The sequence below is a fragment of the Helobdella robusta genome (genome assembly GCF_000326865.2).
Source record: "Helobdella robusta unplaced genomic scaffold HELROscaffold_34, whole genome shotgun sequence".
Taxonomy (NCBI): Eukaryota; Metazoa; Annelida; class Clitellata; order Rhynchobdellida; family Glossiphoniidae; genus Helobdella; species Helobdella robusta.
The window spans coordinates 1,569,029-1,583,412 of NW_008704659.1; the positions used below are offsets into that span (position 1 = coordinate 1,569,029).

The 14,384-nt window shown below is 31.1% G+C and overlaps 2 protein-coding genes across 2 annotated transcripts; one reads left to right on the forward strand and one right to left on the reverse strand.

Moving 5' to 3' along the window:
* Positions 1-9,071: 9,071 nt before the first annotated feature.
* HELRODRAFT_101069 (hypothetical protein) lies at positions 9,072-10,707 on the reverse strand. The gene is made up of 5 exons (XM_009023068.1): positions 10,669-10,707; positions 9,802-10,135; positions 9,530-9,706; positions 9,387-9,456; positions 9,072-9,167 (listed from the first exon to the last, which is right to left on the reverse strand). Exons 1-5 carry the CDS (start codon positions 10,700-10,702, stop codon positions 9,153-9,155), a joined length of 630 nt encoding a protein of 209 aa, XP_009021316.1. The 5' UTR covers positions 10,703-10,707; the 3' UTR covers positions 9,072-9,152.
* Positions 10,708-11,041: 334 nt separating this feature from the next.
* On the forward strand, positions 11,042-14,005 carry HELRODRAFT_175664 (hypothetical protein; the record flags this gene model as incomplete). Its single annotated transcript, XM_009023069.1, has 9 exons — positions 11,042-11,081; positions 11,540-11,631; positions 11,995-12,100; positions 12,203-12,360; positions 12,578-12,670; positions 12,764-12,814; positions 13,054-13,136; positions 13,600-13,705; positions 13,796-14,005. 9 exons carry the CDS (start codon positions 11,042-11,044, stop codon positions 14,003-14,005), a joined length of 939 nt encoding a protein of 312 aa, XP_009021317.1.
* Between the last annotated feature and the right edge of the window lie 379 nt (positions 14,006-14,384).

Sequence of the window (14,384 nt, forward strand, 5' to 3'; positions counted from 1 at the left end):
GGTCGGTCGGTCAGTCAGCCAGCCAGTCAGTCTGTCAGTCAATCAATCAACCAACCGATCAATCAACCGATCAATCAATCAACTAAATTGAATGAACCAAATAAACAAAAATAAAAATAAATAAAAAAAATTTGCAAGGCCTGTTCAAACTCGAACAAACAGTTAACCGTACAGATCTACAAATAATTTCGAGATTTTAGTAAAGAAAGAAAAATACAGTAGTTGTTTTTATTTGAATTCATTCAAAAATGAAAAGTAACGGTTAATTAAAATTTTAAAATGTCAATTTTTTATAAATTCGTATTTTAAATAAACAAATATAACAATATCGACCGATAAAAATAATTATTATCCATTATTATTATTATCATACACACTCCTTAGAAGTTCTCGAAGGATAATAAACCACATAACATGAACATTTAGTAAGAAAGGTTCACAACATATCATAATGACTAAATCAACATACTAAACAGAAATAATTTATTCATATACAAAGTAAATCAAGAAATATCCAAAAATTATATAACCAATTTAAAAAAAACTAGAAACCAGTCAACATTTAATGAATAAATAAATAGATATTATTAAAAAGATTGTTCAAAAAGGTACAATTTAAGGCGACGACGAGAATGAAATGTAGTTTGTTTTGTTGGTGTGGTGTTGTGAAGCGAAAACAAACACATCACACAAAACTAGTAAGAAGTCGCAAGAATAATAGTCAGTCACCTACCTATGATAAAATTACTCTCAGGGCCCTAGCTTACTTATAAACATTGACTCAACTCACCTACAAATTTGTATTTCTCGTTTTAGATATTTCAAGTATTTTGGTTAACATATTTTAGCGTTTTTATTTTACTTGAAGCCCGGTTCACGGTAAAGAAAATATAAAGTTGAAGAGAAACATAGCAACAACGACACCGAATGAATGGATGTTGTGTATGTATGTGTTGTATTGATGTGTGTGTATGTAAATGTGCGGGCGCGCACTCTCCAGAAACTTCACTCACTACCGACAAACCTCCATTGCACCGACCATCATCTGACACGCATCGATGGAATGAATTTGACCGGATACTGAAAAATAAATTGAAAAATAAATTAATTCACTAAAATAAAAAACAAGCAATTGGAAAAAAAAGGCAACATATCTTTTTGAGATAACACTCAATCTTTGTTCAAATTCGAGCACTTTTAAAGGTACAATGAGACAAAAACAAATTTACCTTTAACATTATCTTCGATTTGTCATCGGAACGATCATCATGAGACCACCATCTGAAACGTGCTGACGCTCACCACAGCCCACCTTTCATCATTCTGTAGACAAGTTTTTATTAATTAGCGAAGTAGTAAATCAAGAAACAAAGGAACGAACGAATAAATGATTAACTGAATGATTGAACGATTGGTTGAATGAATAAATTACTAATTAATTAATCAACCAATGATTTAATTAATGAATAGAATGAATCAATAAATTAACTGAGGAATAATTTGAAAGATAGTGATAAAATGAATGAATGAATGAGAAAAATAAAAAAAAAGAAACTAAATCATACTTCAAAAACCGTCGTTGTTGTTATCTTCGAATTGTCATCGGAACGATCATCATGAGACCTCCATCTGAAACGTGCTGATGCCCACCACAGCCCACCTCTCCCCACCTCTCATCTGTAGACATTTTTTTAATAGCGTATTAGTAAATCAAGGAACAAAGGAACGATCGAATAAATGATTAACTGAATGATTAAATAATTGGTTGAATGAATGAGTGAATGAATGAATGAATTAATAAATCAATGATTCAATTAATGAATAGAATGAATTAACGAATCAATTAATAGAAGAATAATTTAAAAGGTTGAGTGATAAAATGAACGAATGAGAAAAATAAAAAACGAAACTAAACCTTACTTCAAAAATCGTCGTTACTGTACTTTCCATTGCACCGACCACCACCATCTGGTCGGCACACAAAATACCATCCGAACTTCAGAGTGTCAGTCGAACAGCCAACGAGCTGATTCTTCCTACACCACCATCATCATATGTAAATCATCATGAGACCACCATCTAAAACGTGCTGACTCCCACCACTGCCCACCTCTCATCATTCTGTAAACAAAATTTTTTTAATTGCGTAGTAGTAAATGAATGTTAGAATCTTAGAAGCAAAAAAAATTAAATTATAAAATGAAAATAATGTCAAATAAATAAAATTTTAAAATAATAAAGTAAAATGTAAAAAAAACTTACCGTCGTCCATTCGACAAAGGCAGAATGTTGAATGCGGTCCGGTTCCTACGTTGTCCTCCAAAACTGGTGCCAGTCCTCCTCGAGATTGTTGTTGAAACACAGCCCGTGTTGATGGAGAAAAATAGAGAAAGAGTAGATTCTCATCAGAAAGCTTAGCAGTGCCTGCATCTCAAATTGCTTAATAAAAATAATCCTATCTACCTATTCAATTACCTTAACTAATCTATATTAAATTGTTAATGGTACGATAGTCGAAAGTCCCCCTTCATTCTTCCTCCTTGCACATAGGTTCACCGACAGCCAGGGCACCGGATAGAAAACCATTGCCGTGCGGATAGTAGACTATTGCCGTGCGGATAGTATACCATTTGCCGTCCGGAAGCCGTGCGGGTAGTAGACTATGGCCGTGCCGCATGGTAAATCATTACCGTGCAGATAGTAAACATTGCCGTCCGGATAGTAAACCATTGCCGGTACACCACTGGCCACCAAGGCTTACCTCTGACAACAGACTTCGAAATTCAGAGTCTATCGGCTATCGTACCCTCAACTTACCTATTCATTACAATTAAGCCCTAGCTTACCTAAAATTACAAAAAAACTCAAGAGCCCAATTCATTTGCCAATCGGCACCCACCCCACCACCTACGTAATGCCTTGGGCTCCAACTTAGTAATAATATAAAACTTAAACCCTAAATCTATTAATGAGTGTGTGTTACAATGTAGCCTTAACTTACCTATTCATTACATTATGGCCCTAGCTTACTTAAAATTACAAAACTCAAGAGCCCAATTCATTGGCCTTTCGGCACCCACCCCACCACCTACGTAATGCCTTGGGCTCCAACCTAATAATAATAATGTAAAACTTAATAACTAAATTACCTCTCGATACACTTACAGCGTTTATTTAATTTAAATTACAAGATTGTTCCTAGAATTAAATTATTGCTTTTAACCACCTATGAAATTAAATTACTCTCAACCTTAGTAATAATAAATTACAATGTGTAATGAAAATAAAATAACGCTCAAATACTAATATGTGTTTATGTATGTATTTGTGTGTGTGTGTATAATACGCTGATGCGTGTAATGTGGGTGCGAGAAAAAATAGAAGAGATAAACTTACGCTGCCTACCTTTTCAACTACATTAGTGTTGGATGCTTCCTGTCTATCCTACCTACAATTAAAATTATGCCTATCTAACCTACCTATATAGCTACTTAATGTAATTGTGTGTATGTGCGTGTGCGTGTGAGCATTCTTACTTAATGTTAAATTACAGAGAAAAACAGAGAAAAAAGAATAAAACGTATCCCAGCCAGGCGTATCTTCTTTGCCACTGAATGAACGAACGTAGCCTGACACCTTCCACGATGAATTCCTTTGGAAGCTTCAACCTGAATAAAATGGATGAAATGGAAAAATCTTATTTGACTAATTTAAATGAAAATAGAAAAACTAGCCGCGGTGAAACCCGCCGGAAAAGCCAGCCAACTGGCAAAAAAAGAACCGCAAAGAAACCGTAAAACGTACCCCAGCAGGGCGTGCATTCTTTGCCACCGAATGAACGAACGTAGCGTGACATCACAACCATTCTGATCGTCCACGATGAACTCCTCTGGAAGCTTCAACCTGGATAAATGAACCTGAAAAACCTTAATGAATGGAAAAATCTTATTTATTCAATTTAAATGAAAATAACCGCAAAGAAACCGACCGGTCGGAAAGAAAAGAGAAAAGAAGAGCAAAGAAAGGTATCTATATAGGATTTATGCTCTATATAACTCTATATAACTCTATATAACTCTATATAACTCTATATAACCATGCATACTACCACATTCAATCAATAAAAATCTCACTAAAACCAAGAACCACCGCGTACCTGCTGAATGTATGATGTGAAACAAAACAAAAAAAACACAAAACAAAAATCACACCACCAAGTAGAGTAAAAGAATAGGAGTCCCTAACCTACCTATGTAACTAAATTACCTTATGCCCTAGCCTATCTATATAATAAATTAATTTTTACCTCACCTACCTATGCTTCATTAACTTAACTCAAGACTCATGAAGAAAGAGAAAAAGGAGTAAAACAGAACATAAAATACTACCACACAAACAAACATGATGTATGTCTGTATGTATGAGCAACCGTTAAAGAACCCACCTAAAATTAAAAAAATACCACCTACAAACATGCAAACTCTATATAACTCTATATAACACTATATAACTCTATATAACTCTATATAATAAAATAAATAAAAATAAAAAAAATTTAAAAATAAAATAAATGAGATCAGACAGACTGCTTCAAGCGAGGCAGAATGCTGATCTGATTTTCGTGTTGTCTCAGCTCCTCTATTCAACCATACATTCTCATCATTTCAATCATTCGCATCAGTAAAAAACTTGTTTAATGTATATACTGCACTATTATACAGTCTTAACCACAATGCTAACCGTACTAAATTGAAGTCATCGAACGAACGCCTTCGAAACTTTCTGGTTGGCTGGTTGAATCTGCTATATTGCTTTTCATATAAACATATAATCTAATATAATCTAATTTAATTATTTGTATACATGGATTCCAGTCACTTTATACATATATAATAAAAATTCATTATAAAAGCAACAGTAATCAGTGCTATATATGTAAGCACGCAGTTCAAATTTTTCAGGGAGAATTCAAAATTGTTTGAGACCACACCTTGCTTAACATCCAATTCCAAGCCGAGCCAAGCCAAGCTGAGCCAATATGCATAGATTTAAAAGCGCTTTTATGTTAATATTTTGCTCGCTATATTTATATATTTTATAAATTCATTATAAAAAACAACAGTAGCCATTACTATATATATGTACGCACGCAGTTCAAATTTTTCGGGGAGAATTCAAAATAGTTTGAGACCACACCTTGCTTAACATCCGATTCCAAGCCAAGCCAAGCTGAGCCAATATGCATAGATTTATAAGCGCTTTTATGTTAAAATTTTGCTCGCTATATTTATATATTTTATAAATTCATTATAAAAACAACAGTAATCATTGCTATATATGTACGCACGCAGTTCAAATTTTTCGGGGAGAATTCAAAATAGTTTAATACCACACCTTGCTTAACATCCGATTCCAAGCCGAGCCAAGCTGAGCCAATATGCATAGATTTATAAGCGCTTTTATATTAAAATTTTGCTCGCTTTTTAAACGAATATCCCAATATAACAAATTCTCCATCTTATTTTAACTTTCTTTGATGCTTTTTAATCAGTCAGGTCACAAAAATCATTATCGATATCGCAACGAAATCAATTTGAAATTTTCTTTTAATTATTGATAAAATTTTTAAATTGTTGATGAAAATAACTAGTATATATAGTGTAGTAAAACGTTTAAAATTTTCTGAGAGAATTCAAAATAATTTGAGACTACACCATAACACAATTGTACAATTTGAATGTGTAAATACATTATAAATGTATTATAACTACGTGTATATATCTATCTATTTCTTTATTTAGTTCTGCCTGTGTATGATATTTTGTCAAATTTATTTCATAGGAATTGAATATAACCTTTATACCGGCTGATTAACTACCATGCAGTAAAATAACTACTGTTGACACCATTTCCTCCAACGATTTCGCAACGAATTGCCCTTACCATATAATTAGAATAAACTCTTTCAATCAATGTTTAAATTTTTATATTTTCATTTATTCTTTCGTTTTTGTTTCTGTACTAATTTTCGTGTCAGATACAATAATTTAGTTTTTAAGTAAATTTTCATTTTCGTAGCTATACACAAACATGCCTACCTGTTGCATTAAAAATTTCATTAATAATAAATAGAAATGAGAAAATTTCTGATGCATCTTTTCACAGGTTTATTTTCAAATTAACTTCACACTAAAATAAATGTAACAATATCCCTATACTCATTGAATGGAACTATTTTGTTTTACAATTACATATATTTTATTTTATAGACTATTATAATTTATAATGCTATCATGGATTACCATTTTATTATTAAAAGCAATACTTAAGAAATGCACAAGTTTCTGTAACAGTTTATAAAATTTCAGATTTCCTGAAAATGTAAAAATGCAAAACGATTGGATTAAGTACATCAGACAGGAAATAAATGATTTCAAATGGCTTCCATCAAAAAATACAAGAATATGCAGTGACCATTTCTGTAATAAAGATTATAAGGGTTATGATGGAGAAAGGAAGGTAATGCTGAAGAAAGCATTCCCATGTTTTCAAGTTAGTTATATTTATATTCACATCATCATTGTACATTGCAACATTCTTATCTATACAAAAAATATAAAATGCATTCAACAATATTCCATGTATTTTATTAAAACTTAGAAAGGGCATAATGACATTGTGAATAATAAACTCTGCTTAGGACTGGGATCATCATCATCATACCAATCCCCATTACAAGTAGAGTCAATTTTATATTAATGCTTAACAAGTTAACTAAATTGGCATAATCAAGTTTTTATATGAAATACACATCAAGTATTTAATGTAACAAATAAATTAACAAAAAAATTTCTGGAAAAGTTTAAAAAAATTAGAACATATGACTCTGATCAAAAATCATTTGCGTTGACACTGCATTTGTAAGGGCATAAGGCATAAGATTATCTTTGGACAAATGGCTTACATCTTCCTCACACTAGGACATTAAGAAAGTAATCTTGTCATACCTGTTCAATAATTTTAATAAGATTGTTTTAAATAACTATTCTCAATGTCATTTTATTAACACTACATTAAAAGGTGGCTACAAAACATTGATGGTATGCCTGGGGTGATTTCTACAAACCTTATTGACTAATGGTGATGGGGATCCTCTGGAACTGTGGGATCATGACATTCAATCTAGTCATGGATTGAGAAATCAATCCTTGATATATTTGATAACAAACATTTATTATAATATAAGAATGAAAAAAAGATGTAGGTGTAAGGCAAAATCTTACTGGAACTATTATTTTTAGCAATTTATGATTTATATTTTTATTTATGACTTTATCCATTTTCAATGATACAGATATTTTTAATTATTATTATCCAAATTATACTCATGCCTATATAAATTAATTTAATTGTGGCTATTTCTATGCTTAATTATTTTATTTACTTGCCATAGGTATGCACAGCATTTAATAAATTGATGATAATAATTAATCAATCAATCAATCTTCGTTTTGCGTCCAGAGACCCGGTTTCATAACAACATGTACTACAATTTAAGAATGAGGAATATTTTGTAAAACATTAAATGAAAAAAAATTTAGTTTGAATCACTCATAATTAATAAATTTCAATTAAATTGCAAGTTAGCTTGGGGAGTTTGAAGCTTGAATTGAACAAATTACAAAATGGTTTATTTTATAAAATTGATTGATAAGTTGTTTAATATATTTATTTAATTTAGTATATTTTTTATTCCCAGACCTAAGCATTGTAAATAAAAATTTTAAAACCAATCAAGCAATAGAATTTAGGATCTTAGGAACAAGTGCTGTTAGTCGTTAGTGCAGTAGTGGTATGTAGTAGTGTGGTGGTTGGTAGTTTCTAGTAGTCTAATCTGTCAATGTTCGTTAGTGTTATCCATTATTTATTTCAATTAGTAATTAGAATCAGTAGAGTTTAGTTTTAGCTTAATTATTAGAGTTTAGTAATTTAATTACTAATTAGTCGTCGTTTAGTGTTGTTACATTTAATCAAATGAGTTAAGTGTTGTTGGTGGTTCACAAAAAATTTTTTTTATTTAAAATGCAAAAAGATACTTAACCGCCATACAGCAATATCTATCCTAAAACAGCATCTAGTATCACCTTTTAAAACATTTTGAAATTTTAAATAAAAGCAATATTCCAAAATTAGTAAATATACGATCGTAACTTTTGACTTGGGCGATAAAAAATCACCCTCCAATTTCCCTCCGGAAGTAAGCTCCTTGTTCGACCGTCAAAAATGAGCGAAGGCCGTTATATTTATTCTAATTATATGGTGATAGGCGCCGCATTATATACATAGAATACTGACAATTTTAGTATATATAAGCTCTGAACAGACGTTGTCGGTTTTTTAGTATATACATATTTATTGTTTCATATCTTTTTGACGAAATAAAAACTATAATTACCGGTGGTTCTGCTGAACCCGTGGTTTCTGGTCATTGGCCACGTTCGGTGTGTAGGACTGGAGAGGGAAGCAGAGACGTGGCTAATGACAACAAAACTTGAACAGCAGCTTCGCCGAACTGACTGAAGATGATTCGTTGGATGTATATGCAGGGACCATATTCTCACAACCGAGATCCTGAACCAATCGGAACAGAACACTGAAGGATGCACGTCGTCATCGCCTACGATGGTTTATTCATGTGAAGCGAAAACGATATAATTTACGTCACTGGGCAGCAAGTGCCTGGCAACCGTCAAAAGTATCACCCAAAGAAGTCCTGGACACAGATCATTCTGGAGGATCTGAAGGCACTCAGAAGTAGATTCAATGGATCGACCGATTTGGAGACAGAAGATAATGGCTGGAATAAAGAAGGTTCAAACCACAACAGAGAGATATAAACGAGGATCAATTTCTTTTGACTTTTTAATTTTCTCACTGCTAAGCAATAAGCCAAAGTAATATCAAATCAACGTTCTTCTCTACACCCGAAACCAAATCAGTGATATTTGTCTTTCCAAAAGAAAAGATGTTTTTCATTATTTTATTTTGTTTAATTTAATAAAGCAAACAAATACAACCAGTCAAGATTTTATTCAACCAGCAAATAATTTTAAGGAAAAAAACTGTTTCCATAACCCAAACATCAATGACATTTAGATGATTCCAATCTGTATGAAAAAAATAGTTAAATTTACATAAAACTGTTTATAAGGTTCTAAAAATTGCATTGAAATTTATTTGCAGCAGTGCACTACCTCAAACATTGACTAACTTACTTCCAAATTGCAGCACCAATGAACAAGATCATATCAAATCAATTGCAAAAATTATTTTAAAATGAACATTGATGGCCTAAAAATTTATTTTCTGAACAATCAAAAGGAAACCTTGTTAGCAACATCAAGTGCATCAAAATCTGGAGCCAATCTTACATAGGCTTTCTTTTCACCATCCATCCTTTATAAATTTTAAAAATGTATTTAATACAAATTCTCAATATTCATGTAAAAAATTTTAACCGTACATATACCTGATCAACGTGTTAACTTTAGAAGCTGTGATCTCATATAACTTCTTGACAGCCCACTTAACTTTACTTTTGGTGGCACGCTTGTCCACAATAAAAACCAAAGTGTTGTTATCTTCAATCTTCTTCATGGCAGACTCAGTCGTCAATGGATATTTGATGACCTTGTACTGGTCAAGACTGTTTGAAAGAAAGCATTAAGTATTACACATTAGATAACACAGATAACATGTACATACAGCACACCCAGAATCTTTATTCCACTAAAAACAAACCTGGGTTTCTTAACATGACTCCTTCTTGGGTATTTGGGTACTCGTTCGAGAGATAACGTCTTGGGCCTCCTGAAATGAACAGATGTTCTGATCTTGCGAGATCTCTTATCATGGACTCCTTTGGTCACTGCCTTCTTTGCTTTCAGTGCCTTCTCTTTGGCTTTGCCATCTTTAATCTTGATTGGCTTTGGTACAGCAGATTTGGCTTCTTTTTTTGGGCCCTCTTTTGTCTTAGCTGGGGCAGCTTCTTTTGGCTTGCTTGGTGAGGGTGCAGTCTCCTTAGGCTTAGCAGCAGCTGGAGCAGCTGGGGCCTTAGCCTTTGGCTCCTCTTTTTCTAATAAAGATAATAACCAGTATATTAATAAATAATTTAATAATTAATTAACAATCTTATGTATTGTACAAAAGTGCATTTGATATTATAAATTATATATATATGATTTCGATTGATTAAAACATATTTTAAATTTTGAAGTGATCAGACCCAAAAACCATCACAGCTGAACAGTGCGCTGTTAAATGTCTTCTAAATGTTAAGAAAACCTCAACAAATATACAACAATAACTGCTCCTGAACGGCTACTCAAAGAATGGATCTAAATTCTGCATCATATCACTTCTCACAGTATAAAAAATGAAATTAAAAACGATCACATGTACAGGTAAAAAAACGCATAAATACTAACGCAACACTCAAAAAGGAATAAAGAGAATTTTTACACAACGTGCACGCCGAACGGACTAGCGATTTCCCGTTCACAAAACAAAAAAAACGAAAATTTTTGAAAGATTGAACAAACGTCCAACTAAAAACATCAAATTGATAAAAAAAAGTAGAAATTTGAATCGGAAAATTGAGTATATTACTTGAATCTGATCCCTTCTTTTTCGCTGGCGACATTTTTGTTGTACGGAAAAGAAAAAAGGAATATGGCGAGAGAATCGTGTTAGATATGTAATTTTTGAAGCGCAAATTTTTAAGACGCCGAATAATGGTTTGCTAATAAATATTGGCTATATTTAATTTAATTTACAATTTACAATATTAAATTAAAACTACATTTTAGATAAGATTCTACTTAAATTTTACTTTTTAAATTTTGTTCAGGATTCGAATTTCTTCCAACTTCCATTTACTTTTATTAGATAATTTTCTAAATGAGAGTCTTCAAATACCGGCTTATTTTGCGTAAATTTACATATTTTTCGTCCTTTCGCAAAAAATCCTGTTTCCTTAAAGATGAAAAATGGACGAAACTGTGCTCAGAATCGATTGTCAAGTCTGCCAATATCACACCAAATTCCGTTTTTTCACTTATCAATCCTGGTACATTATTTTTTTAATTTAATTTTAATTAATTTTATAATATCTAATTAAATAAATCTTAATTATTATATAACATATCAATTATCTATTTAGTTATAAAATATGACTTTGGTAGTAGGATGGTCTAGTAGATGTATTTGTAATCTGTTTTAACATCTAATTCTGCTGTTCCTTTCCAGAGAGAAAAGTTTAATAAATATTTTTTTTTACAAATATAAATAAATAAATATATATATAATTTTATATCACATGTGTAATGTGTGTATGTTTTCCAAAGTTCTAAGAACTAGTTAAGAAAAAATTAATAATATTTAAAATTTAAATATTATATATAATATATTTAAATATTATATATAATATACTTAGTTATTTATAGTTATATATATTTTAATTGATTTCATTGTTGAAAAGGTGACAGTACATTAACAGAGCATCTTCTGCAGAATTATGACAACCATTCCTTCATTTGGGAGAAGCAGCCAACTTTTTCTGAATTCTTGAATGTTAGAACTTTTTAAATTTATTTTTGCATCTCAATTATTCATTATGATTCATTATTATTATGATTTATTATGATTCATTATTATTTATTATGATTTTTATCATTTTCTCTAAATTAGTTATTAACTAATAAGTTGAAAGAGACCCAAATTAACTTTTTAATATCATATTTTGTACTGCTAGATGTTGTATTATCACCTAAGTTATAAGTTATACAGGTAAATGAAAATTATTCCCATCAATCAATTGATTGCAATTAAAATTATATGTGTTCTTCTATCACAATTTAACTATTTTCTCATTAATTTTTTTGTCTATACTCAATTAACTTTAAACATTATGTCATTTTAATCACCCATTTACAGAGAATAAAACTAAAATATCCTGATAAATGTTATTTCCAAGCGAGGCAGTTCAGCTTGAGTTTCCTCAGCAGCTTACTAACATCCACGAAAAGATCGTTAACCTTCAGTTAGTGACAGTTAAATCCCTTTTTAAATATGAACTTTTCAATTTTTATTTACTTCAAAATTAATTTTTGGCTAATTTTTCTTTCAATTTTTGATTTTTCAGATATAGACAAGTGCATTCTGTTGCCTCACATGATAAATTTAAACGTCTTTGTGATGCAGTTTCTGAAGTTTTCATTGCAAAATAGCTGCAACAACATTTTAAATCATGATCCAATTCGATTGGAGTCTTTTCATTTTTTTGATAAAAACGAGTGCCAGGTACTAAAAATAACTCTCCTAATTTTCTAAATTTTAGTGAATTAGTTGGTGAACGAATGAATGAATGAATGAGTGTCAAGGAATGAGTTTAAATGAATAAATGAGTGAGGGAATGAGTTAACAAGTTCAACTTTCTTTTAAGGAGTATTTTAAACTGTCATAAAGTTATTTAAGAATTTATTTGCTAATCATTTAATTTATCTTTTTATTCAAAAAGTTTTTAGAAAACTCAGAAAAATGGTGGTCATCGGATAAGAGCATGAGGTTTCCAATGTATGGGCTACTCTTTCAGCACTCTGTCCTATTAGAGGTAGCTAGCTGTTTCTAGTATTTATTTAATTAATTTTTAACAATTGATTGATTGATTGATTGATGATTGATCGATCAATTTTTTTCATATTAGGTTCCTTCGGAGGCTTTCAATAAGAAAGTTTCAATGAAATTAAGAAGAAAAGTAATTTTTTTCTTATGATACTAATCTTTAATGATATTAAATAACTTAAATCAAATAAAAAATAGTTTAGTTAATGAGTGGGTAATTAACTAATAAATTAATTAATCAATTAAAATTGCCTAATTGAACAAACTAGTTGTTTTTAATTAAATAAGCTATCTGATGTAAAATAAAATAAGCGATTTAATAAATTAGATGAATAATTAATTAATTGATTAATTTTTTAACCACATTACTAGAGTGAAAAGGTAGCGTTAGACAGTTTATTCCTGACAAAATTATCTCTCTCTGATGACGTCAACAAAATGGCCGGCGATGAGAAGTTGGAAATGTACAGAATGGCGAAGATGATTAAACATATAAATCGAAAGAGGCGTTCCAGAATTATTCCTTTATTTGAGTGAGTGAATGAATGAGTGAATGATGAGTGAGTGAATGAATGAGTGAGTGAGTCAGTGAATGAGTGAGTGAGTCAGTGAGTGATTGAAGTAGTATTATAGGTCAACGTTATGGTTATATTGTGTCATCGTCATCATTTTCGTCCATTAATTTTTTGTTTTTTTCTGTTAGGACTGTTATTATTTCTATCATCATCATTGTCTTTCATTATCATCTTTTTCTTCCTATTATCGCCATATGTAAATTTAGCTAAAAGATACTTCCTTTTTATATTCACCATAGATACCAAAAATGTCTATCAGTTTTATTTCTCATCATTGTTTATAACTAATAATGCTCTTTTGGTTTTTTTTTGTCTATTTATTCGTAATAATTTAACTCTGAAGTGATTTGTGCGATGGTTCTGGCGCGAAACTGATTGAAGAAACCGACCTGAGTATGCTGGACGTCGTTAAGGATGTGCCATTAAAGAGTTGGTTCCGTATTTACAAAGTCTGTTTTGCTGTGTATATATTTTTCTTTGTTTCTTATATGGCTTTCGTTTAATTGTTTTATAACATGTATATTTGAAGTTGGAATCAGTGTATTTATGGTATCTTGGACATGCTTGGTTGGCTGTATAGTGTAATGGTCAAGATGCCCGCCTTGTCCTCCTGCTCTTGCAGTGACGTTGTTCGAATGCAAAATGATTCTCGCCTACCCACGCAAATGATATCAGCGTTGATTTTGACTCACGCGTGTTTAAACGCGCTGAGTTGTAAATTATTTGGAATGCCTCTGAGACGTACTTAGAATTGTAAAAAATTGATGTGTTTTTAACATTGGTTTCATAATTTGGTCATCGATACAGATCGTTTCGTCTCATCCTAACTACGAGAACTCGCCTCTGAAAGAAATTTTAAATAATAGCTAATAAAAAGTTTTTTTATTTATTTTCTAAAATAAAATGAATCCTAAAATATTGTATTTAAAGCACGTCAGTTCGATTCTAGAGTCGCTATCGTTAATATTCTAACATTAACTTGAATCTAAAAAATTATACCTCGAATGAACAGTCTATTGTTTAATTGATTGATTAATTAATTAAATGGATCGATTGATTAAGTGACAAATCAATTTGAGGGGTGTCATCAAGATATCTCTCTCTCTACCGACATATAAAAAAAAAGTT